At 41.0% G+C, this 25,160-nt stretch overlaps 1 protein-coding gene across 1 annotated transcript; it reads right to left on the bottom strand.

Moving 5' to 3' along the window:
* Positions 1–1,084: 1,084 nt before the first annotated feature.
* On the bottom strand, positions 1,085–23,605 carry CHAF1B (chromatin assembly factor 1 subunit B). The gene is made up of 14 exons (XM_069871777.1): positions 23,559–23,605; positions 22,246–22,376; positions 18,377–18,509; positions 18,143–18,260; positions 15,965–16,068; positions 12,809–12,905; positions 11,231–11,315; positions 10,140–10,233; positions 9,463–9,532; positions 9,285–9,376; positions 7,662–7,824; positions 6,104–6,526; positions 4,493–4,584; positions 1,085–4,002 (listed from the first exon to the last, which is right to left on the bottom strand). Exons 2-14 carry the CDS (start codon positions 22,369–22,371, stop codon positions 3,881–3,883), a joined length of 1,719 nt encoding a protein of 572 aa, XP_069727878.1. The 5' UTR covers positions 22,372–22,376; positions 23,559–23,605; the 3' UTR covers positions 1,085–3,880.
* Between the last annotated feature and the right edge of the window lie 1,555 nt (positions 23,606–25,160).

Genomic DNA, 25,160 nt, shown 5'->3' with positions numbered 1-25,160 from the left:
GGAAAAGAGATCATTAACTGGGCAGCACTAGCCTGAGGCATGGTAGAAGCAGCAAGAAGTGCCTTTCCAGACAGGAATAAGAAATGACACATAAGGAGTTGTATTCTTTGTTCTTGCACACAGAACTCATTTCATGTGCGAGGATTGCTTACATATTGCCCTTACACCCGTCACTCTTCATGGCCACTCTCTCCTGGTCACTAGCAGCTTTCTGTGACTCTGTCCTCATCTTTTTCATTCCCTTTTAATGGACTAGAAAACATGTAACATGGCCATGCAACTTTTTAAAGACAGATTAGGACAGATAAAATGGCATTGTTATACAAACACACAGGATTAACTGTTTTTTTTTATTTATGGGTGGGGCATGCAAACAGTTTTCTCTTTTTTGCCGACTTCCACTTAGAGTGGTAGGTGCTAGTGCCGGTGGTGGCAGCAGCAGCTCCTGAAGGATGAAATAGTTTGTGTACCCATAACAATCTGTACATCACAACTCAGGTACTCATGGCAAGACAACCAAAAGCTGGGTGAAACAAGAGGGTATACTAACCAGGTGGTCCACATGCATTCAATCTCCCTCCCATTCCCTCTTCAAAGAGTTTTCAACAGGAACAATGCTTAAGATCTTCCTGTAAAGTTTGGGGCTGCAAGTGGCATTTCAAGTTTATCATTTTACATCTCCCAACAGGGAAACGCTATCACGGTACGGACTTACCTTCCTTAGTAATTTATAAAGCATAATTCATAAAAAAGCAACTCCTTTCTTCTTGGAAAGCAGCTTGTAGAAATAAGAAAAACAATTTATTTGATGATAAAGAACATTTGTTATATAGATCCACCTACAAATTGCTTTTAAAAAGAAAACCGTGGGGTTTTTCCCCCTTCCTGCTGTTGGTAGCACTTTTTTCCCATAGCCCTGGAGAAGGCATCTTGTTAGAAGAGTGACATCCAGTGGTCGCTCTGCACTTTCTTTTTACACAGAAATCTCATGCTTTGTACTTCTGCAGCTTGAGCTTTTTCAACGCTTCACTGAACCTATGAAAAAAGGGGCAGTCTTTGGGACATTGACACACACACAGGTACCAAATGTACTGATAGGAGCAGGGTTTGGACACCCTAAATGAATAGCTCCATGGCTCCCTGAGATAAGTCATTAGCTGCCTCTTAGAGAAGTTACTTCTAGGAGTTGTGTTCCCTTTTCTTCCTGCTGCAAAGCTGAAAGAGGTAGATGGGGCATTTTTCCATATTGTTATCTCATGGAGATAGTACAAACAGGAAAATATCAGAGTGGATAAGATCCCTACGGAAGGCACTGAGCAAAACGTGACCTAAAAAGATGACATCTACACCACATTCTCAGCTGGAACATGAACTCAGGCTCCATTTGAAGTACGAATAATTTAGTTGGCCAATTAAAAATAACATTTAAGTCAAAATTGGACTAAAGAGCACCTTTGAAAGAATTACATTTATGGAATAAATCACCTTATGAAGCAGTCAAAAAAGAATTGAAATAGCAGCAGGCTTGTTCCATCCTGGAGCAGTCTCTAGTGCATGACTGAGAACAAAACATGAACACACTTTCTATAAACAGCGTGGGGAAAGTTTTTGGTGTCTTAAATATCAATGTTATGTGAGGATGGCCCCTTGGAGACAGAAACAGGCACCACATAACCCAGGAATCTACAGTTCTGACTGTCACAGTGTCAGAAATAGTAATTTATTATATGAATGATAGCATCCATTCATAGAAAAAGGTTAAAAACCTAGTGCTGTGTAAAATGACAACAAAGCAGTAAGCAACAGAATAAACACAGAAGTAGGAAGAAGTATGTGGAGCAAAAATAAGCTGAGCAACCATATAAACAAACATGGATAAACACTCTGGCAATTGTAGCTGAAGACTGAAGACCACAGAGATCAGGTATGCCAATAACACTAAAATAATACGCCTAACCTACTAGTTTGCAACAGAAAAATAGTTCACACTGAAATATACTGTGGGGGTTGGGAGGGGAAGGAGAGGGAGATAATTAAAAACACCTATCAGAATAGCTTTGCAGTTTGAATTTAGAAGTGAAAGTTTGAATTCAAAGTGCACAAAATTACAGACTGCAGTAGTATACTAAGTTGGCCCCTGTCCCACAGAAATACGAAATACCAGTATTCTTAACTTAAACTGGACAAAACATAAAACAGCAAGTCCAGCAATGCACGTTAGTTACAAACACCTGCTTTAACTATCACTTCAGATAGCTCTACAAACTTAATTTAAATATCTCTATAAACTTTGGGAGAAAATCAGTTTTAGATGTGGCTTTGCTTGGTACCCAAGTCTTTATTTTCCTTTCTAGAAGAAAATCCATGTTTAGACAAGTCTAATGAAGCTCCATTCTCATCTCAGTGGTTGAAAGCAAGGATACAGTTAATTTCCTGCAATTCCTTGCTTATCAAGTTTCTGTTGTAGTCGAACTACAGGACAGGTATTTAATTTGTTTGAAACACTGTGACCTAACTATTTGTTAGTATTTCCTCCTTATAATATTTTTGTGAATAATTTCTGAAACATTTGTATTACTGCTTTTCTAAAGTATTAGTCCACTTTCTAAGAAACTGCCAGAAAACAAATACTAAGTGAATTATACACCTCAAAAATAACCAAACCCAGCAAAGTAAGTCAAAAAGCTTTAATCTGAACTCATTTTTCCCCTCCTGTGTGTCGTGGAACTTCAAATGATAGAAGAGTAGGCTGAATCATAAGGGAAAATTCCATTTAAAACTTCTAGATGCTATTATCAACTAGAATGACTATCCACATTTTAAGAACTATTTTATTTTTTAAAACCAAGCACGTGATGTTAAAGACAATGAAGTAGACAAGCTCAGGACACTGTGGCTGAGCATTTTAATTCTGGAGGGTAAGACTGCACAACACAGAAAACCAGCTGTGGTGATTTTCAAATATTTTGGTCTCATTATTTTCAATCTGCATGTCTTAGTTCAATTATACAGCAAGTATTAAATGCTAAAAAAACCTGACATTTTACAAGTTTAATATGCACTGAATTTATATTTTATTGCCTAAGGGATTTAAGATTTGGAAAAATAAAAAGGTGGAAACTTTAAACGTATACACTCAAATCCTGCTGCCTCAGAAAAATCTCGTTTGCATTTTTTTTAAAATACAGAAACTAACAGTTAAGAAACTTCTCCCGCTCTCGTTAATGCACACAACAGACCTCCAGACAGCTTCTTTTTGCTTTCTTGTTTCTTGCAGTTACAAGTCCTGATTTCTGTTTCAATCATAGCAGTCACGTTGTGTGTTGCTGCATTCCACATGTACTTGACAGCATGAATTACTTTGCACAATGCTAAACACATGATCCAAAATGCTTGAATTAAACTGGTGTGTGCGCATCTGTTTGTTGTTCGGGGTTTTTTTTGTCTTAAACCATATCAAATCCTTATGAGTGCACCTGAGTCCTTAGAAATTCTATTCTTGAGCCAGACAGGTTGCTGGAAGACATCATACTTTATAACCATCAACTTATGGGGCGTGATGGAGACTCTTAGGTTACTGTATGGCTTTTCAGTACTCAGTTTCCCTGTTTTCCTTAAGCTCTGACATTTCTTGAAGAATGCCGCCTTCAAGAAGTAAATATGACTTAGAAGTCCTTTCACAAATATTTCTTCTTCTGCAAAGCCACATTTCTGAAACCTGTGTCTTCTACTGCCAGCTTCTTTTTTCTCAGCACTACATCAAATATGCATATGGCACTTTTATCAGGAATTGAGGCTTTCATGTCTGTGAAAAGAAAGGCACTCTCAGATACGGCTACATTGCCTTCAGACTCTGAAAAGTCTACCAATAGCTTAGCCTTTACTTGTTTGAATCGCAGCCAAATTGATCTTCAGCAGATGCAGGAAGAGACATTTCCTCAGTTCTAGGACGTTTAGCTGCTGGGGGATTTTGGAGACTGTCATCAGATGGTAACGGCCTCTCTGAAACAGGCAGATAGGAAAACCATTTAAGTAAAGACAGATTAAGAAAGTAAATTGGTTTGCCGAATTCACAAACAATTCAGCATTCACAAAATAAACTGTTTTGAGAGAGTCCAGCATCTTAAACAATGATCATCTGAAAGTACAAGGGTTTTTAAAACCCAAAAGTATGACCCAGAAGACATTACATCCAAGTAAACGTACCCTTCAGTTTTTCAGCATCAGTTAATGCACCCATTACTGTAAAAACTGTAGTGATATATTGTCACATAAGCATCTGCCCAAGAGCAACTACAGTAAGAACACATTTCATGTTGACAAAAGCACCTTTCAAACACACCAAGACAATGAAGAAGCTTTAGAATCTATAATCTACAACTAGATTTAGGACTGTTCTTGATCAGCAGCTTTATAGCTTAGAATAGAAGTCTATAATGGAAAGAACTGATTGGCAAAAGACTGACTGATATTATTAGCCACAAAAGCTTACCATGCTCCTGTTCTGAGGAAGAAGGTACAGGAACTGTATCTGTAAATGCAGGTGTTGGTGTATCTGGCTTCAGTGGAATCAAGTTTACTCTCCTTTAAAAGAGCAGACACAGTTCAAGTGCTTCAAAGCCACAATTTCTACAAATACTTTATTTAAGGATTTGCTTTAGATAGAACCAGATAAATCTACATGTAGTTCAGATCTATTTTATTGTGCTTTTTTCTTCTGTTTATATGTTGAATTGAGGATTTTTAGAAGTACTTTAAATAACACTGTTCATCTTTTTCACTAAAAAGTACTTTTCCATATGTGACACGATCCTGGATATTTTGGTCAAATTTTGAAAATTAATAGTGGTAATCCAAAGGCAAGGATTTTAACCTGTTTCTTGACACATGGTAAGGCTTCCAGTTCCACTGGAAGAGCTTACCATCCCCTCTGCTAGCCCTGTCCATGTTAACACTTTAGATTCATAAAACTCTAGAGAATTCTTTTTGTCCCACTAAGGTCCACTAACAATTACTGTGAGGAGGAAAAAAAACAAAAAACAAAAAGATCTTTCTTCATGTCCCATTTTCTGTTTTCTTCTGCTAAAATCTCCTGGATGGCCCTTAAGCACAGAAGTGATAAAGGATTAACTAAACAATTAAAAAAAAAAGTATCTTACAGGCAGCATCATGCATGCTACTACAAGATGACACTCATGGCATAATTGTGATAGGATTAAATACAGTTCCTCTCTCTCAAAAATATTAGTTAACTTCATCAGGCATCCCACTGTCCTCTACTCAAAAGTCACCTTCAACTACCTACAAACCTTTGACTTGTTCATTCCAGTAGAGATAAACATCCACAATTTGCCATCATCCTGTAATAATATTTACCAAGAATATTCTTTGTGGTTGTTGATGAAATCCAGTATATCCTTTCTTGTTCACCTCTTCTTCCCTAGCCACCTACCATAATGCATTCCTATAGGAAATTCCAGTAAACACCTTTTAATTATAAAGTAGCCTTATTTTGCTGACAAAGTCTAGAACTCTGTTTGTATGACTGTCCCACTACTGTTGCACGCCAGCTCAGGATCTTACATTGCAGGCTGCCTGACAATCAATACATGGATTACAGGCAATCTCTAAAACCATCTCGATCTGCACGTTAGGAAATAGCCTTAATCAATGCATTAAGTCCCACATACATGACTGTGCACACTGAGGGCCTGTTTAGACAGGCACTCTTTACTTTTTAAAATATTTCTTGTCAGAAGGGTCTTTAATAGTCCTTGCCAGCTGAAGCCTTCAGGTACGATCTTTGTACAGAAAATGGGACCTGAAGGCAGACGCTTCTGCTGCCAAACGGACAAGGTGTAAAGGTCAGGTTAAGTGTGCTACTGCCTCACATTTCAGAGAGAAATATAAAAGCTGTATATTTAGGATTCGGGAGCCATTTTGACCTTTCAGTTACTGTACAACTGGAACAAAATGTTCCGTGTCGAGACAGCTACCACCAAGACACAGGGCTGGGAATTTATGTCAACCCTTTAAGTGTACCACAAGCGCAGCTTGTCTTGGCCTTCATATTTATGACTGGAAACGGCAATATAAATCTCACCTTGGCGTCTTGCTCCATGCTTGTAAAGTGTTGAGAGTAATCCTCCTGGGCTGGTTTACTTTAGTGCTCTGGCTGGCTGGCTGGCTGATTTTCCTCTCATCTGAGGATGAGACTGGAACATTTTTTATGCCAGCAGGTGTGGAAGGAAAGTCCTTACCAGCAGCTGCGGGTGTTCTAGGTTGCAGGGCCGGAGTGCTGGGATCGGTTACCCTGCTGGGAGGAGTCCCTTCTGTCAGCCTAGAGCCAGGGGAAATGGCTTTGTGCGACTGGCTCTTTTTCACTTTTTTCTCTGCTGCACTAGGAGTCCTAACATTTATCTGTGGCTTCTCCTTCAGTGGTATTCCCAGTTCATCCTTCTCAAAGGTAACAAATGAACAGTATCCATCCGTGGAAGAAATAGCAAGAAATGCTCCATCGCTGGACCTATTAGTGATATTTTTTTCCATTAAAAGAGAAGTTAGAACTTTTCTTCAAGCCTCATTCCTCATCTACAATACATGCTATAACTGTCTTTTCCTCTTCTGTTCCCCAAGTACATGTGTTCATGTAAATATAACTAGTCAAGTGAAAAACATGTAATTCAAATCAACAAGATATCTTAAATTCTGGCCTTTACAACCAATTTAATCTTTCTGGTGTCATCTGTGATCACTTGTATTATGCTGCTACCAGCACCTGCAATCATTTGAACTGGCATAAAATATGGTTTAATTGCAGGGACACAAATCTTCAGCCACGTTTCTGAAATACTGCTGAACGTTCCTCATTCAGAGTACAGGGCAGCTCAAGCTCTTTGGCTGTGCTCCTTGTGCTAAGTAGAGGTAACATTCAGAATCACTGTGGTGCTCTCCCGAATGAGCCCTTTGCACTCATTTCACCAGGTAATGTCTACCACTGATTAAACACAATTGATCTTCTACTCTCTTCCACTCCCCTCCTCCTGGAACATGATGGTTTTCACAGCATCAATTATAATTCCTGTAAAAGATGCCTCCATGTGGTCCTCAGCTTAGGTACACTGGCTAGAAAGGTCAGAAAGAAGCAGCCTTGTCCAGCAGAGGGCTGTATCCTGACTTCAAGACTTGGGTTCAATTTGCAGCTCCAGTTCTGACTCCTCACTTGAAGTCAGAAAAGTTATTTGATCCCATACATGAAGAACCACTAAGCAGAACTGTGCAGATAAAGCAGAATTTGGCCAGGATACAGACATCTGAACTCAGAGAGGTAGCTTCCAAAACCACTAAGTATCATCATTATTACTACATACACTGCCTGAACGCCTGCTTTTCATGGGCACACAATTCATTGGCTTTTCCTAAATCCATCTGCTTGTCCTCAGAGTGCTCACACCTTGTTTCCCAACCAATAAATGAACTATAATTCTCCACTTTACAGTGTAAAAGAGAAGGCATCTTGCCGTTCACACACTGCAATGACAGTGACTATGCGAGTGTCATAAACTAAGCATAAAAATAAGTTAAGATAAAAGATGTGCAGAACTTCAACGTGTAAAAGGACATTTCCATCACAACAGATCTTAACAATATTAATTACCTACCATGAAATGTCACTCAGGGTGTGATAATGTATGTTAGAAACATAACCAAAGGGGAAGGACTGCTCAGTATCATAAAAAAGCACAGAATCTTCTGAAGCAACAGCAAACACCAGTCGATAAGGCATATTAAATAGACCAGGAGTTGATTTCTGACTTATTTCATCTAGAATGCAAAGAAACGAACACATTAAGAATTCTCCCTTATATTCATCACAAGGCAGTAATTGCACTAGCTTAGTCATGAATCTAAATAAAGATTTCATTATTAATCAGTATCAAGATAATGGCTGAGAAGACAGTACTTCCATAAAATGTAAAGTTTCATGTCAAGCACTGTCATTTCTGTTGCCTGAAGCTTGCCCTCTATTGTCTTAGTTTAAAGACACAGAAATTGGCAGAAGTTTTGTCCATCTGGATCGCTATTATTTGGTAATGTTTGTCTTACTTTTTCCAACTAAATTTTTCCAGGATATTCATATGTACTTTAGCGTAAAAGTCAAAAACATGCACCTTAGGATATAGTGTAAACCAAGGTCACAATACATTTCTGTACATTTATATATACAGACTAATATTCTGTATGACTAAGTCAATAAAACGCAGATAGCTCTTAGTATCTTGGGTTCAGCTCCTAGCTAGTCTCTTCATTGCAACATTATTTCTTTGTAGGGCCAAATTATTCTTTTTCACTGGAAGCTGAGTGCTAGCTACCTGCTTTCAGAAATTCCTAGTACAGAGCTTCTGTTCAGTTCTATGAGGATTATAGAAGCTATGCACTAAACAGACAGGTTGTTAACATAATGTGAGGTACTCACATCTATAGATTTCTAGACTACCATAGATCTTCACTTTTCTGGGTGTATGTTGCAGCAACTAGACACTCCGTTTAGAGGAGCTACAGAAATCAAGGGCAGACACACATTTTACTTTGCAACACACCACTACAATATTTTTAAAAATTATTATTAAAATACAGACACAATATAAGAGGTAATGTCCAAATCCTGTAAGGAATACTACAAATTGACCCCCTAAAGAAAGGAGCAAAGCTCTGCCTTTTCATCAAAGTAAGACTGATCTTGTTAAAACATAAACACTTCTGGACCCACTGGGCTCACAATAAGGCTGGATTTCAGTCTCTCGGTAAATTCTCATGCAACTTCATATAATCCTTTCCCCAGTTTAAAACTTTAGTTCTGGCCAGTAACACCAGCACTACTTCAGGTTTGGCTTCCTTGAATGAGCATCGATGGTTGTTGCAAACTACACCTACTCGGGTGCTCCTGTGATGTGCATAGTTGATACAAATACAAAATATTTCACTGGGTTTCTCCTTTACTGCTAAGCCAAGTTATTTACATTTACACACCCAAAATGGTTAGAAGTTAAATAAAAGTATTAAACAGTTTTTCTGTAGCCTAAGTGGCCAAGTAAGAACATCTATTATATCAAAAGGTACCGAAGGTGAGTTCAGGGTCTTAGAATCAGGAAACAGCTTCCAAGGTGTGGTACAACACTATCTTAGTGGAATGTTAAAAGGCTGGGGCATAAACTAGTAAACAGCCACATTGACCTTTTCACATATTTGCTGTAAAATCATAGTCCCTGAAGGATTTACAGTACCTTTACTGAATGGTCGTCTCAACTCAAAGTAGACTGGGCAGCAGCGAACAGCAAGAGTTGCCTTTCCAGGACATGGCAGATGACCCACAGGCCTTTTATAAAGAATCAACATTTCAGAAAACAGCATTTAATTATTTTTTTTTAAATAAAAAGATATTTTGATCTTCTTACACACTACCTTTTAAGATTGTTTCTGGAGAAAACATATGTGGTGTTTGTTACATTTTCTCCAGATTCAACACAGCCAGCTGCAAAAATAAAAGTTTAAACATTACTCATCAACTCAAAAAGTTACTGAGTACACACTTTATGTCCATAAACATTCTATTTCCCAGGAATTAGGCTTGTCAGAAGAGCCTGCAACTTGAACACAACTTAAGAAGGCATCCCAAATATTTATTTAGTGCTGGTCTTATTTCCCTTATACACTTGCCTCTCAAAGGTTCCTTTTGATGTTGCCAGACATCTGTAAAAGCAGTGCTTATAATGGCAAACTGATCCCCTCCTTGCACTGTTATATTTACTATGACTGCAAAACATTCTTAAGAAAGGATACAGAGACCAGTCAAAAGAAATCACTCATTCTTCATTTCTGTTTTAATAAAGCTGTTTTGATTTACATGTTTTAGTTCAGAAAAATGCCATAAATATAATATCTATCACAGATGAAAGTTATGTTCTGGATTGCTAATGGAAAAGCGATATAGAATCTCTATTTTCTTCTGTAGGAAGAACAAGGAATGGAATAATTAAAATAAATAAGTATCCACTAGCAGTTTGAAAGCAATCTTGATGCGCACTCGAACTACACCATCATAGATACAATGTAAGTTACAGTCCACATTTTTCACGTACCTGGAGTGAGTAAATAGGAGCCATCAGGAGTAAAACTGAGCCTGCGGAAAAATGACTTCATGCTGTCATCATGAAACATCCGATAGCTCCTAGCCTGTAATATTGAAAATAAGTGCCAAAAACATGTCAGCTGGAATTCAAGGGAGAAAAGCCATCCAGTTGTACAATCCAACCTGATAGAACTTTTAAAATAAAAGATAAATGTTTTAAAAACCACAGCTCCCTCAAACTCACTTTCTGCTGTGCTATAAATTCTTCACAGCTAAGAAAAATAGTCCTTGATCCCTCTTCAGCTACTAATCAAAACACTCCCAGAGCAGTTACGTTAGACCAGTAATCAAAACCAGTAATAACCTGGAGAACGACATTATTTAATAGTCAACATAAAAGCCTGCTCCTTAGGCATTCAATTTTAACTCTAGTATTAGAGGTTTAAGAACTTCCATAACGGCAAAATGCCCCCTCTCTCAGGCCTTTTCTTTAGTCTCTATAAAATTGTTACAAACTGTTTTCACAAAAAAAAGAAAAGGAATAGAAGGAATTTAGAAATGCAATAGACAGCTTAGAGGTGTTACTTTACTATCACTTGGAACTGTTTTGGGGAATAGAGTTCTTTGTTCTCTCTCCTAGGGTTAGACAGAATTTCCTAAGTATTCACTAATTTGTATTTTTTCTAAAAATCAGACTAACTTCTTGAAAATTTCAGGCTGCTGACTTTAAAATATTCTTGCTATGTATATTAATTAATAAACTTACAGCTACTGGCACACACATTTGAAGTTTTTCCTATTAAGAATTCACTATGCGTACTATTTTTTCCACACTGTTTTTAGCATTTACAACCAAAGACACTGTGTTACTATAATCAGCTGAACTTGGAAGTTTTCTTGTTTAGCCATTTCTGTAACACTTGAGGAAACCTGAACCAGTCTCCATTTACAAACTGTAAAAGTGACATAGAGACAAAAACATGTGATATATGGATTACTTCAAAAGAAAATATTTGCCCCTTTGATTTCACAGAATAGTACAACTCTCATAAAAGCGCATCCAGCGCATTCTCCAGTAAGATTAGTAGCAGAACAATGTACCTCTCCTTCAGCTCCTGATCCGGATGGCATCTTAGTAACATTGAATGCCACACGCTTCGTTTGCGTGTTATACACCCGCAGGACCCTGCGTGGTGGAGAGCACAGTTAGTTACAAACAACTTCTTTTCACCCCAAGTTTCACACAGCACTACAGCATCTCTCTTCACAGTCAGGACTGCCAAATAGAAATGACAATCACACATTATAGCCCTGTTCATGAGACACCAGCGGGTGGACATGTTTTGATGGCTAAATAACCAATGAATTGCTGACAATTATTTCACTCAATAAGGTTTGTCGAGTACCAACATATGCATTCATGGAGGAATGAGAGAATTAGTGGACAGTGAATGTCCATGGCACCCAGCTACGCTATGCTGTAGTAGGAAGCATGCTCCTGTAGAGCAGGAACTTGCCTTCAAAGACGCTTGACTACATCTCTATGCTTCAGTTTCCTTTGGAATAAATGAAAACTGAAATAAGTCTTTGCATAGAACATTGGAACTCCCCTGACTTCATCTCAGTAAACCATCAGGTAGCCTAAGTAAACCAAAGCCTTTGTCCCATCACACCCTCCTTTCTGCCAGCTCTGACCTTCACCAAGTTATGCTGGTTTGTTAGGCTGCCAGAAAACCAACCTAACACGGGCCCAGACAGCTTTCTCCTGATTGGATGTGCTGAAATAGTTCCACGAAGAGTCCTGGACAGACCCAGGAAGAGAACACAGAAGGCAAGGCTGTGGCAGATAGCCCGAGACAGCCGTGGAACTACTAGGTCTGGATGTAGTACAACAAAGCTGGTCTGCCAAAAGAGGGAAGGGGTTTAGCTGCCCCGGGCTGGTAAGAGTCCAGTCCTAGCAACTGGCCTGGCTCATGTTAAGATCTGGCTCATAATGACCTAGTCATCATTAACTGATCATTTTTCTGAGCCTAATGCAAACCTTAAATCAAAACTACTTTTCCACTATTAGAGCAATTTTCTTTGCAGCAGGTGCCAGATGACACATTTATTAGCCAGCTGTGAACCCCTTCAGAGAAGCACACGTGCCCTAAACAGTTTAAAGTCAACTCAAAGTTCTGTCAGGGGCCAAGTTTATTAAGTGTTTTTTGCTTTCCCAATGACATCACTTACAAAACTGTTGGGCATAGAGGGAGCAAGAGAGCAAAAGAAAGGTATCAGTGGAAAAACATTTTAACTCATTTCTTAACCTGTTTACATCTTTCTATAAGGATGAAATTATTAGCCCATTAATAACCAGAGAACACAGCACTCTTAAAATCTATTTAGTATCTCTAATGACCAATATAAAGAAAACATATTTCCTGAAGAAACATTTCTACATTAGGTATATAAGCTCATTTGTTCTTAGAGAGGACACTCGGAGTTCAGGAATCATTTACCACTAGCAAGAGATTAACTAAAATAAAGTATTACTTTAATTTCACATCGACCTACTTACAGAACAATATGAATAGAATAAAATTAAAAGAAAAGTCACATTTATCCCATACATTTGCTTTCAATTCATCCTAAAGTAAGAAGGAACACTAAGACAAAACACTTAAACCAACAGCTCACCTATCACAACTCAGGGTTGCAACATACTGGCCTAGAGGATCCCAGGTTACTCCTTGGACGTAACTCTTGTGTTCATTTAATATTGAAACCTTCTGTCCTGAAATTACAAAGTTTTCAGATTCTAAATTCAAATGTGTTTTAAGACATTTCTTCATTTCAGAAATAAAACAAGACAAAACATTTCAAAATCATTTTTAAACACAAACTGTTAACTTGGTGGTACCTGGTAAGAATATCAGAAATAGCTGCTTTATTTCTACAGTCTTCACAAATACAGTAAATTGTGACATGCCAATTCAAGGCTTGTTGCCTACAAACTAGCTCAGATAAGCAGCTTGGCTTAGGTATTAAACATGCAAGAAGAGCATTCTTCAAAATCAGAAGTATACCAAAACTTTTGTGATTTAGAATATTTTTTTCAGGCTGTTCAATAACTGAATTTGGCAGAATACTGAGCCAGAAATTCCAGTATTAAAACATACCTTTCAGCTGGGGCTGGATAGCTAGGATCTCCTACCTTCAACTGTTTAAACTCACCTATTTTGCTGAGCAGGTAGTGAAAAAAACATACTACACACACGCTGACTGATGCTTACACATGGGCAGCTTTCAGAAACAATTCTGCAGCAGTACTAAGTCATGTTCTTCCACAGCTTACTCTGGCATGAAGACTACTCAAAGGCATCAGCTCTCTGACCCCAACTGGTGTTCCAAATTTCAATGTCTCGGATCCAAAGCATTGCGATGAGGTAAAGTTACAGATAAATCTCATTAAATACTTAGTTTTGAATGAGGGACAGGGTGGGTGGGGGGTTTTTTCCTATTAGTTGCTTTAATGCAAAAAAATACTATAAGCTGACAAGTTTCAAGGTCAATAGTTCTGCAAAAAAGATTATACAAATTAGGTCATGCTCCATCATACCAAAAGTTCTTCTGTGGCAGTGTTCTTTCTCAGACACAGGCCAACAACAAATGCCAGAGTATAAGAACAGAACAAATATGTAATGGTATTTCTATGGGATACCCCATAAGCTGCCAACAGTTTATACCTCAGGGACGTCTTAAGCTAGTGATGGTCTCTTCATACTCAACAGCACTATTGATTTTTACTATTAATTTCCTTCCAGCCATTTTGGTTTTTTTAACCACACAAACTTTTAACCTGGGTACTACTAGAAGCTATACTTGAAACTCTTCTCTTCAATGTACCTACAATTTAATTCACAAAACCTACGTTTTCCAGTAACGGCTTCTTACTTGTCTCTCTCTGCCCTCCATGACATTAACTGCATGCTAAAAGAAAGCAGTGAGAATGGAAGGCATTATGTATAAAGAACATTACAGCTTAACAGGCCATCCAGCTTGTTTTAGTAACACATAAGGCCCTTTTAAGTTGTTAGAAGAAGTCTGAGATACAAGAGACATTTGGTCACAATGACCCTACACATACTTAGGCTCTGAGGACATGAACTCTACTGAATGTTCCTAACAGTAAAGACTCTTGGAAAGGAGCCTATGTGACAGTTCAGATCGGAAAAACATTAAGCACCCAAACACAGTACACAAAAAATGTCAGCAGCAGAACATTAAAATTTTCATGTGCGCATGCACTGAGAAATTAAGCCGGATTCTACTTTATTTTTCTTAATTAGACACAAAGTATTAGAAATGCGAGATAAAATGTTAACTTTCTGGAAAGTATTTGCACATTAAACTAAAAGTGAATTAATGGTCACCCGGCTAATAAAAAACATCAAGCCATTGCAAAGCAACCTAATCTAGCTTGGAACTACCAGAACTGCTACCCATGGGACTTTCTTGAAGAACAGAAGCAATTGCACTGCAGTGGGATAAGAATGAACAGAAGCATTTTGCTGAATGGAGCCTAAAAAAGCAAGCTGCATCTTGCAAAACAGAGCCTGCATACTATACCTGCATACTCCCACCTGCTGGGTGGGAGTGTCGATCTGCTGGAGGGTAGGGAGGCTCTGCAAAGGGATCTGAACAGGCTGGACCGCTGGGCTGAGTCCAACGGCAAGAGGTTTAACAAGGCCAAATGCCGGGTCCTGCACTTGGGGCACAACAGCCCTGTGCAGTGCTACAGACTAGGAGAAGTCTGTCTAGAAAGCTGCCTGGAGGAGAGGGACCTGGGGGTGTTGGTTGACAGCCGACTGAATATGAGCCAGCAGTGTGCCCAGGTGGCCAAGAAGGCCAATGGCATCTTGGCTTGTATCAGAAACGGCATGACCAGCAGGTCCAGGGAGGTTATTCTCCCTCTGTACTCGGCACTGGTGAGACCGCTCCTCGAATCCTGTGTTCAGTTCTGGGCCCCTCACCACAAGAAGGATGTTGAGGCTCTGGAGCGAGTCCAGAGAAGAGCAACAAAGCTGGTAAGGGGGCTGGAGAATAGGCCTTATGAGGAACGGCTGAGAGAGCTGGGGTTGTTTAGCCTGGAGAAGAGGAGGCTGAGGGGAGACCTCATTGCTCTCTACAACTACCCGAAAGGAGGTTGTAGAGAGGAGGGTGCTGGCCTCTTCTCCCAAGTGACGGGGGACAGGACAAGAGGGAATGGCCTCAAGCTCCGCCATGGGAGGTTTAGGCTGGACATTAGGAAAAAATTTTTCACAGAAAGGGTCATTGGGCACTGGCAGAGGCTGCCCAGGGAGGTGGTTGAGTCACCTTCCCTGGAGGTGTTTAAGGCACGGGTGGACGAGGTGCTGAGAGGCATGGTTTAGTGTTTGATGGGAATGGTTGGACTCGATGATCCGGTGGGTCTCTTCCAACCTGGTTATTCTATGATTCTATGATACTCTCTTCCTGTTTTTGACCTGGATAGTTAGTTGCCTGATACCAATCAAGTTTTGTTTGTTTGTTGGGGCATGAGGTGGAGTAACTAATATACAAGATGCCTGTGTGTGAGTCTGGGGGGAAAAAAAACTGGGTGAAGTTTACTTCCTGAATACTCCAAGGTGAAGAGATCACTTAAGTGTAAATTTTGCTGGCCTAAGGTTTTTTTTCACATGATGGGCTATCTGCTTCAAAATCCCAGAAGTTTAGCAATTAAGTGGACTGTTTTCTAACAAAAAAAGATGCTTTCAACTTTTTGTAAACACTTCCATCAGAACTGGAGCCACAAGTGATCAACATAGTGTTTACCTTTATTGACATCCCACATTATAGCTGTATTATCTACAGAAGCAGATGCCATGTAATTTCCATCTGAGTTCCAACAAATATCATACACATCTTCTAAGTGGCCCCTAGAAGTCAGAGGAGAAGAAACCAATTATTAATTTAAAAAATAACAGCTACTTGAAAAACATGAGTTTTATGCATTTTTAGGAAAAAAATCAGAGGGAAATAAAGTATCACTGAAATAAAATAATCAGCAAGACTTTCAGCTTTTAAAAAAACTCCATATTCAGAGGGTGGCAGAACATTTGAAAATAAAAAAAAGCACATCCTACTTCTAGTTCAAAATAAGACTGCCTTGTCAACAGATATTTTTCACACACAGCAAAACCCCTGCACTTGAAGTCATTTATGAATTTGTACCTAGAGATTTGCAAATGAACGTTTCTAGTATTTGCACAAACATAAAATACAAGATCTGACACCAAAAAAAAACCAAACAAACAAACCAAGACTATGCCTGTAAACGCTTTTTTAACAAATTACAAAAATCAACTATGATCTCCTTCAAAGCAGCTCACCCTTGAGTAGACACGCACCTGCATGGGATGCTGCCAACATTCAAAGCAATTCCACAGATCACTTTCTAAAAGGCTGTTAAGGATGTCTATTGTTTTTGCTTTCACATCTTCTACTGACAAAGCATTGACTTGATCTTTGGGATCTCTTCACCATAAGCCTCAGTCAATAACTGAAAAGTTTCCTTTGCAGATTTCTTCAGTTTCTTAAGAAACTTGATGCTAACTTGCTGTTCATTCTGGCACACCAACATTTTCTGACCAAAGGTAAGAAAATGCCTATATTTGAACACGTGCCCGCTTGTACTGAGTGAAGCAATCGAGCTGAGCCTTGTCTCACTGTGACTAGTTAGAACATGTTCTATAATCATCTCTTTGTCTCTTCCCTCCGACTCTTGGTTCCGAAGCTACAGGGTTAGTTTTGTCCTTTTTGTGTCAGACCTCATAAAACTCTACACCAAAGTCATTAGGAAATGTTGCTATTCAAGAAAACTTTCCAACACATTTAATAGTTTCATAAAAGCAGTAAACAAACATGCATACTCAGCAGAATTACATGCAACGCAGAAAACTAAGGCTTATTTAGATATAGTTGAACAAACATTGCAAGATACTCATAATCACACAGAAGGGTTCCACGAAAAACAATCTGTATTGCTTGTCATTTGAAGACTTATCATACAGTGTGGCAAATTTAATAATAAATATCTGCAACACCAAGCTTAGGGAAGTGGGTTTGAGTTTGTTTGCTTTAAGAGATTAATGTTCCTAAAGGATCATGCAATCCCACTAGTAGTTTTAAAACTGTTCTCACATAAATCTGCAGTTGCAAGGAATGTATCAATTGTGGATAACTAATTTGTTGTACACAAGCATAAATTCTTAATGATTTTATCAGTATAGATGGATGGAGAACAAAACTTGTAACAGATGCTACACAAAAAGCAAGGCAGAGTTATATAGATCGCTCATCCAAAATCCATTTCTGAGTCCTGAACCACTTATTTCTTTCAGACTTCAGCCGAAAGTGAGAACAGAACACTATTGAATTTCAGCTTCCAGCAGTGGTTTGATGCCTTAGCCACTATCACTTAATACTTACTTAGTCTAAGCAGGTACAGTGTGTATATTTTATTAACCACTGCACACTTGAAACAAAAGCTGTAAAATACAGCAGATTTTCAACTATTAAAATGGACTAGTTGAGAAAGACTTGTCGAGTCTCACAGCTGGCAAAACTGCACAAATCATTTAATCTACTGATGCTTTTTCTTTTATAAAGATCAAAATTTCCACCATAAAGCTAGTAAACAAAACTTCTCTTTTACTTTCTATATCTCTGTGCCAAGCTTTAAGTGACTGCAAATCTCAGGAACCAATTTCAGAGCATGCCAGTTATGTCACATAGATGCCAAATCTTCTGCTTAAACAGAAGATGTACGTTGGCACTGTATCAAAAAGAAAAAAAGTTAAAGACAATAAGAGAATGAAAATTAGAGCAAGCAAGTTTTAGACAGCACTGAAGTTCAACATACACTGAACAGAAGACTGTACCAGATAATAAAAGCCACTAGGGAATAAAAAACACTGATCAGAAAACAAACTCATAAAAATATTAAGCTACCTTAAAGTTTTAACAACTGTCCAGTTCTCCTTGTTGAGCTGAGCTTCATCTTCATCCTGAAAAACTAGTGGTTCTGATTCTTTGCTATCATTCAGCTTCCACAATAAAATAACAGCATCTGTAGAAGAAAAAATATAAAGCTTCTTTGTTTCCCCATTCACTGTTTGCTAATGCATTACATTTACTTCAACATTACAATTATCTCACATAAGACACATGAAAAGCAAATCTCACCATCTCCTCCAGATGCTAGGATCTCACCATTTGGAGAGAAGCGCACAACATTTACTGCTTTGGTATGGCGGGCGAGGTTGGACAAGAATTCCACAATTGCTTTTCCATCTGGCCCTTTTTCCACTTTCCATATCTAGTTGCAAAAGTATTATAGACAGTTTTCAGGAACAAGATGTAATATATGCACCGTTTCAGTAATCCAGTTTATTCCTTGGGCAGTCATTCTGAAATTGTTATCTGAAAATTTCAGAGCTAAAGCTGCACTTGCACCACAAATTTTGCCTCTGTGAGCTACAGCTGTGTATCGGGTTTATGTGGCAAGGTTTTGGTAGCAGGGGGAGGTTTTAGGGGTGGCTTCTGTGAGAAGACAGCAGAAGATGCCCCCATGCTGGACACAGCCAGTTCCAGCCAACTCCAGGACTGTCCCACCGCTAGCCAAAGCTAAGACCATCAGTGACGCTGGTGGCACCTCTGTGATAACCTATTTAAGACAGAGTAAAAAAGCAGCTGTGACAGAAACAGCCGTAAAGACTAAGTCATTGAAGAAAGAAGTGAGGATGTGCTCCAGGCCCCAGAGAAGAGATTCCCCTGCATTCCCTGGAGAAGTTTATGGTGCACAGGTTGTCCCACTGCTGCCCGCAGAGATCCATGGTCGAGCAGAAATCCACACTGCAGCCTGTGGAGGACCCCATGCCAAAGCAGGTGGATATGCCTTGAGGGAAGCTGCACTGGAGCATAAGCTCCTGGAAGGAGCTGTGGCCTGTGAAGAGAAGCCCATGCAGGAGTAGGATTTCTGGTAGTCACTACGACACCTTTAAGGATCCACGCTGAAGCAGTCAGTTCCTGAAAGATGTACCCTATGTGAAGAACTGCGCCACGCTGAAACAGTTCATGAAGAACTGCAGCTCACGGGAAGTGCCTATGTTGGTTAAGTTTGTTCAAGACTGTCTCCTGTAGGAGGAACCCCACGATGCAGCGGAGAAGAGCACGAGAAGGAAGGAGCCGTAGAAAAAACATGTAATGAACTGACCACCGCACCCATTCCTGATCCCTGTATGCTGCTCAGGAGGAAGGATGTAGAAGAATCAGGAGTGAAGCCGAACCTGGGACGATGGGAGTGGTGGGGGGGAAGGTATTTTTAGTTTTATTCTTATTTCTCATTATCCTACTCTATTATTAATTGGAAAGAAATTAAATTAATCACTCTAAGTAGAGTCTGTTTTGCCCACAACAGCAATTAGTAAGAGATCTCCCTGTCCTTATCTCAGCTCATGAGCTTTCCCATTGTATCTTCTCATCCTGTTAAGGAGAGGGAGGAATAGCACCACTTGGTGGGCATCTGGTAGCCAGCCAAGGTCAACCCACCACAAGCTGTAATTACACTGCGGTATCCAATCAATTAAAAATACCCAAACACATAATGGTATTCTCTCTTCATTCATTGACAATCTCGAGCTTCAAAAACATTTTACAAGCCTTTAAATACAATGATTCAATAGCATGGAATTATAAAATCTTGTTAACAAAGTCATCAACCATAAATTGTAACAGTCTTAAAAAAAAGCTAATTACTACATGAGAAAAAAACATATTATCTCTCTTTAGAAGTCTGTGCAAACTGAAGAGTTTTGCAGTATACCTCCCCAAAGGTCAACAGATTTACTGTTTTCAAACAGATGATCTGAGCAAGAATTATAATGATTCCAGTTCCCCAGTGATCATAATCAAGCATAAAGACAGTTGCATGATACAGACACTTTCCCAGGAATGCCGGGTTAAGGAAATGCTACAGTAATACAAAAGAAAACTTTATTCTTTGTCTGTGCCTGTAGCACAGGTCATAAAAACTTACTACAATATTTTTTATTTCTTCTTCAAATAGGTGATAGAAGCCTGATAGAATGTGAGCAGGCCCAGAAGATAATTAAAACATAAAATTACCATGGAAAGACAGAGAAATAGACAGACAGATACATGCACAAATAGCAGAGAACCTACATGAATTCTTTGCATTGGAGTTCAGGACGAAAGAGCACAAGGAGGATCCCAAGCTGGAACCCCTCTTTGCTCTCTACAACTACCTGAAAGGAGGTTGTAGACAGGAGGGAGCTGGCCTCTTCACCCAAGTGACAGGGGACAGGACAAGGAGGAATGGCCTCAAGCTGCACCAGGGGAGGCTCAGACTACATATCAGAAAGAAATTTTTCACAGAAAGGGTCATCGGGCACTGGTAGAGGCTGCCTGGGGAAGTGGTTGAGTCACCATCACTGGTGGTGTTTAAAAGATGGATAGACGAGGTTCTCAGGGACATGGTTTAGGGGCAGATAAGAATGGTTGGACTCAATGATCCAAGAGGTCTTTTCCAACCTGATGATTCTACGATTTATTGCAGGATGAGTTTGAGGAACTATGTCAAACTGAAAGGTTACAGTAGGGATTTTAGTAAATAAGTGTGAGAATTAATTGGTAAGTTTTGCTGCAGCTGGTTTGTATGTTTAATTACCTCGTCATATAAATTTGTCTTGTAAGACGTAGCTGGTTTAGGTTAAGAGACAACCTGTCTTAGGGCTGTGAGAATTTATCAATATGCTTATCTGTCTTCTAAGATGCAGCTGTTGTAGGAGATAACCTGAAGGGAGTCTCCGGACATAGCTGAATAATCCAAAAAAATAATGAGCATTCTTTGAAAATTTATATGGTTCTTTGTCTAAAACTAGTATATATACCCACTGTTTTTGTAAGACGTGATGCCTTTTTTAGAAGGGCATCCAATTCAGTGCTGAATTGTAAAATAAAAATATTATTGCCTCCACTTTGAAGACTTTGTCCTTTTCAATATTTCACCAGTGAATGAGCGTTCCTCACACAAGCAAAAAAACTCAAACAGGAAAGGTCCAGATACTGAAGCGACCTACAGGGACTCAAACACAGAATAAACAGCCCAACAGTGACAGGTAACCTACTCTTGTTTCACTCCCAGCTTCAAAAAACAGGGGAGGCCAATATGTCAGTTTTTCATAAATGTTCTAATGGTGAGGCAGAAAAAATAGGACCACTGTGTAGACATTCCATACACAGAAATCAACAAATAAATAAATATCTCTCTGTAAAGGAAATTGTGCCTCCCTTAGCCATTAACTTTATTTAAGAAATTGACTAACATCCAGATAAAAAGAATGTGGTTAACCCAGTGTACTCAATTTACCAAAGTTTTCCAACCGGCTAAGACTTTTAGAGAAACCAAGAGACCACTGAACGATGGATATAGTCCATATGTGCATTAAGAACATATAATAAACAACTGCCTGATTTTGCAAAGATGAATCCTACAGCCACATCTTTTGAGGCTTGTGCTATTCAACATTTTCCTAAGTGATTCCCAAAAGGATGAATAACTGATCAACAAAGCTTACTAGCACTAACACAAAATTACTTAGGAGAGATGCATCTGAAGGCGAGTGAAAAGGGCTGTAGAGAGAGCCCATACTGCTGAGTGACTACTTGTAAAATGGCAGATAACATTCAACGCTGATGAACATAAAGAAACAAACACCAGTTGGTTCTCACTAATCCATAAAACCGTGCCCTAAATTAGCAGTTACTGTTCAAGAATACTACCCAACAGCAAATGCAGGTAATATGAAATAACATGAAAATGAAAATAACATTTCAACACTTAACAGCAGAACTCGAGGACAGTACACAAGGGCAGCAGTAATTCTGTTACGTAACTGTACAGCCTCATATTCTTTCCCTAAGCCATCCATCACTGGCGTCATGGACCAGCCAACAATCTCTGACTTTGGACAACAGGCTATTTCAGGCTCTGCATGTGCTTCAAACCCAAACCAAACAGGTTTGAAACTTACGCGAACAGCTGTATCCACACCCGCTGAGGCCAGCCGATTGATCTTCCCATCAGCTCCGTGTTGGAAGTCTAAGCTGTAAACAGGCTCCTTATTATGCCATGCTATTTCACAGGTGATGACCTTCATGTTTGCTGAAGAAAACAGTGCAAACACCAAAGTAAATCCTTGTTTCTTACGAAAAAAGCCAGTGAAGGGGCTGGAGAACAAGTCTTACAAAGAGCGGCTGAGGGAACTGAGGTTGTTTAGCCTAGAGAAGAGGAGGCTGAGGGGAGACGTCATTGCTCTCTACAACTACCTGAAAGGAGGTTGTAGAGAGGAGGGTGCTGGCCTCTTCTCCCAAGTGACAGGGGACAGGACAAGAGGGAATGGCCTCAAGCTCCGCCAGGGGAGGTTTAGGCTGGACATTAGGAAAAAATTTTTCACAGAAAGGGTCATTGGGCACTGGAACAGGCTGCCCAGGGAGGTGGTTGAGTCACCTTCCCTGGAGGTGTTTAAAGGACGGGTGGATGAGGCGCTGAGGGGCACGGTTTAGTGATTGATAGAAATGGTTGGACTCGATGACCTGGCAGGTCTTTTCCAACCTAGTGATTTTGTGATTCTGTAAATGTTGTAGCAAGCATAGGGCAGGGTTACAATAAACACTGAATCTCAGGGTTCACTGCAGCTTTTCTTGCTTGTCTCCCGGCGCCTCACAGAAACAGAATCGTTTGGTCGGAAACTACTTTTAAGAACATCAACCCCAACCATACCTGTCTGCTACTAAACCATATCCCTGAGCACCTCATCTCCCTGTCTTTAAACCCCTCCAGGGGGATGGTGACCCCACCGCCTCCCTGGGCAGCCTCTGCCCGGGCCCGAGCACCCTTTCGGTGAAGAAATTTTTCCTGATGTCCAACCTGAACCTCCCCTGGCGCAACTCGAGGCCTTTCCCTTTCTTCCTCTTGCCTGTCGCTTGGGAGCAGAGCCCAGCCCAGCTCCCCCCACACCCTCCTTCCAGGCAGCTGCAGGCAGCGCCGAGGTCTCCCCTCACCCTCCTTTTCCCCAGCTGAACAGCCCCGGGTCCCTCAGCCGCTCCCCATCGCGCTCGTTCTCCAGCCCCTTCCCCAGCTCCGTTCCCCTCTCCGGACGCGCTCCAGCCCCTCGATGTCCTTGTAGTGACGGGCCCAGCGCTGAACACAGGATTCAGTGCCGAGCCCGGGGGCCCCACCCCCGTCCTGCCGGCCGCGCTGTGTCTGACCCGAGCCAGGGACGCCCCGCGCACCCCAAGCAAAGGCCCCACAGCCCCGAGGGCCCCCGCCCCCCACAGCCCCTACCTGCGGCGCGCGCGGCACCGTCAAGTCCCGCGCCTTTCCCGCCCCGCCCCGCGCCTGCGCGCGCCCCAATCGCGGCGGCGGCAGCGCCCCCTGGAGGAGAGACGGGAGAGGCGGCGGCGCCTCTCTAAGCGTCACCGAGACAGAAAATGCTGTCAAATCAACCTTCTGAGAATCGTCTTGGAGTTCTAGGCAGCAGCATCCATTAATCCGGGCTGGGCAACGCGAGGGAGCGATCTCCATCCATCGTGTGATCTCCATCATCGAGACGAGAGCTCGGACAGGATGGATTCCCCACTCACGTGCACAGGGATCCATTCTCCCAGAAACCTTATGCCTATTCTATTCTTTCCAAGGCGTGATCTTAATGTCGTTATGTACTTCGCGTAAGTCAGATCCCTCGCTGCTTCGGAGCCGGCTCCAGCCCTGCCTGACCCTGCACCGGGGGTGGGAGAGGCTGCGGACAGAGGGGATGCAGCAGCCCCGGCCGCTCGGCACAGATCACACTGCGCACAGGGCGTTATCGGCCCCAGAGAATGAGCAGAGTCTGAAGAAACACCAAAGGAAGACAGGCTGTCAGAGGGACGTTCTGTCTAGCTTTCAAAGAACGCAGTTACTTAGATGAAACTTTACTTTAGCTTAAATCAAAGATATTCCACTTTGTTTTTAATAGTAACTGCTTCTTAAACCACCTCCTCCTCCTGTAGGTGGATGATTTCGGAAGGTGCCTGGCGCGGCCATCACAGCATTTAGCAGCACCCCCCAAAAGAAAGAAAAGGGGTGGGGGTTTAGCAGAGGGCATCCAGGAACCCTGTAATGTTGCCCTATTGGCTAGGACTTGAATCCTGTGTTCAGTTCTGGGCCCCTCACCACAAGAAGGATGTTGAGGCTCTGGAGCGAGTCCAGAGAAGAGCAACAAAGCTGGTGAAGGGGCTGGAGAGCAGGTCTTATGGGGAGCGGCTGAGAGAGCTGGGGTTGTTTAGCCTGGAGAAGAGGAGGCTGAGGGGAGACCTCATTGCTCTCTACAACTACCCGAAAGGAGGTTGTAGAGAGGAGGGTGCTGGCCTCTTCTCCCAAGTGACAGGGGACAGGACAAGAGGGAATGGCCTCAAGCTCCGCCAGGGGAGGTTTAGGCTGGACATTAGGAAAAAATTTTTCACAGAAAGGGTCATTGGGCACTGGAACAGGCTGCCCAGGGAGGTGGCTGAGTCACCTTCCCTGGAGGTGTTTAAGGCACGGGTGGACGAGGTGCTGAGGGGCATGGTTTAGTGTTTGATAGGAATGGTTGGACTCGATGATCCGGTGGGTCTCTTCCAACCTGGTTATTCTATGATTCTATGACTTTTGCCTGCACTTCCTTTGTGCCCTGCCCTGCTTTACTTCTACTTGAAAAAAAACAAACACAAACCCAACACAACCTAAAAATAGCTCAAAGCTCTCCCATTGTAGTGATAGGATTAGGGGCAATGGGTATAAACTGGAGAGGGGCAGATTTAAACTAGACATAAGGAAGAATTTCTTCACGAAGAGGGTGGTGAGGCACTGGCCCTGGTTGCCCAGGGAAGCTGTGGCTGCCCCATCCCTGGAGGTGTTCAAGGCCAGGTT

Source organism: Phaenicophaeus curvirostris, chromosome 1 (genome assembly GCF_032191515.1).
Source record: "Phaenicophaeus curvirostris isolate KB17595 chromosome 1, BPBGC_Pcur_1.0, whole genome shotgun sequence".
NCBI lineage: Eukaryota > Metazoa > Chordata > Aves > Cuculiformes > Cuculidae > Phaenicophaeus > Phaenicophaeus curvirostris.
This window is presented reverse-complemented; position numbering and strand designations above follow the sequence as displayed.

Bases quoted from the DNA above. Each gene is read 5' to 3' on its own strand.
- CHAF1B (XM_069871777.1), bottom strand. From the start codon at position 22,371: ATGAAGGTCATCACCTGTGAAATAGCATGGCATAATAAGGAGCCTGTT. The intron at 12,906-15,964 runs GTAAACACTATG...TTGTAATTTCAG, and splicing joins AATGTGGGATGTCAATAAAG to GACAGAAGGTTTCAATATTA. The intron at 11,316-12,808 runs GTGAGCTGTTGG...TCCACCACGCAG, and splicing joins GCAACCCTGAGTTGTGATAG to GGTCCTGCGGGTGTATAACA.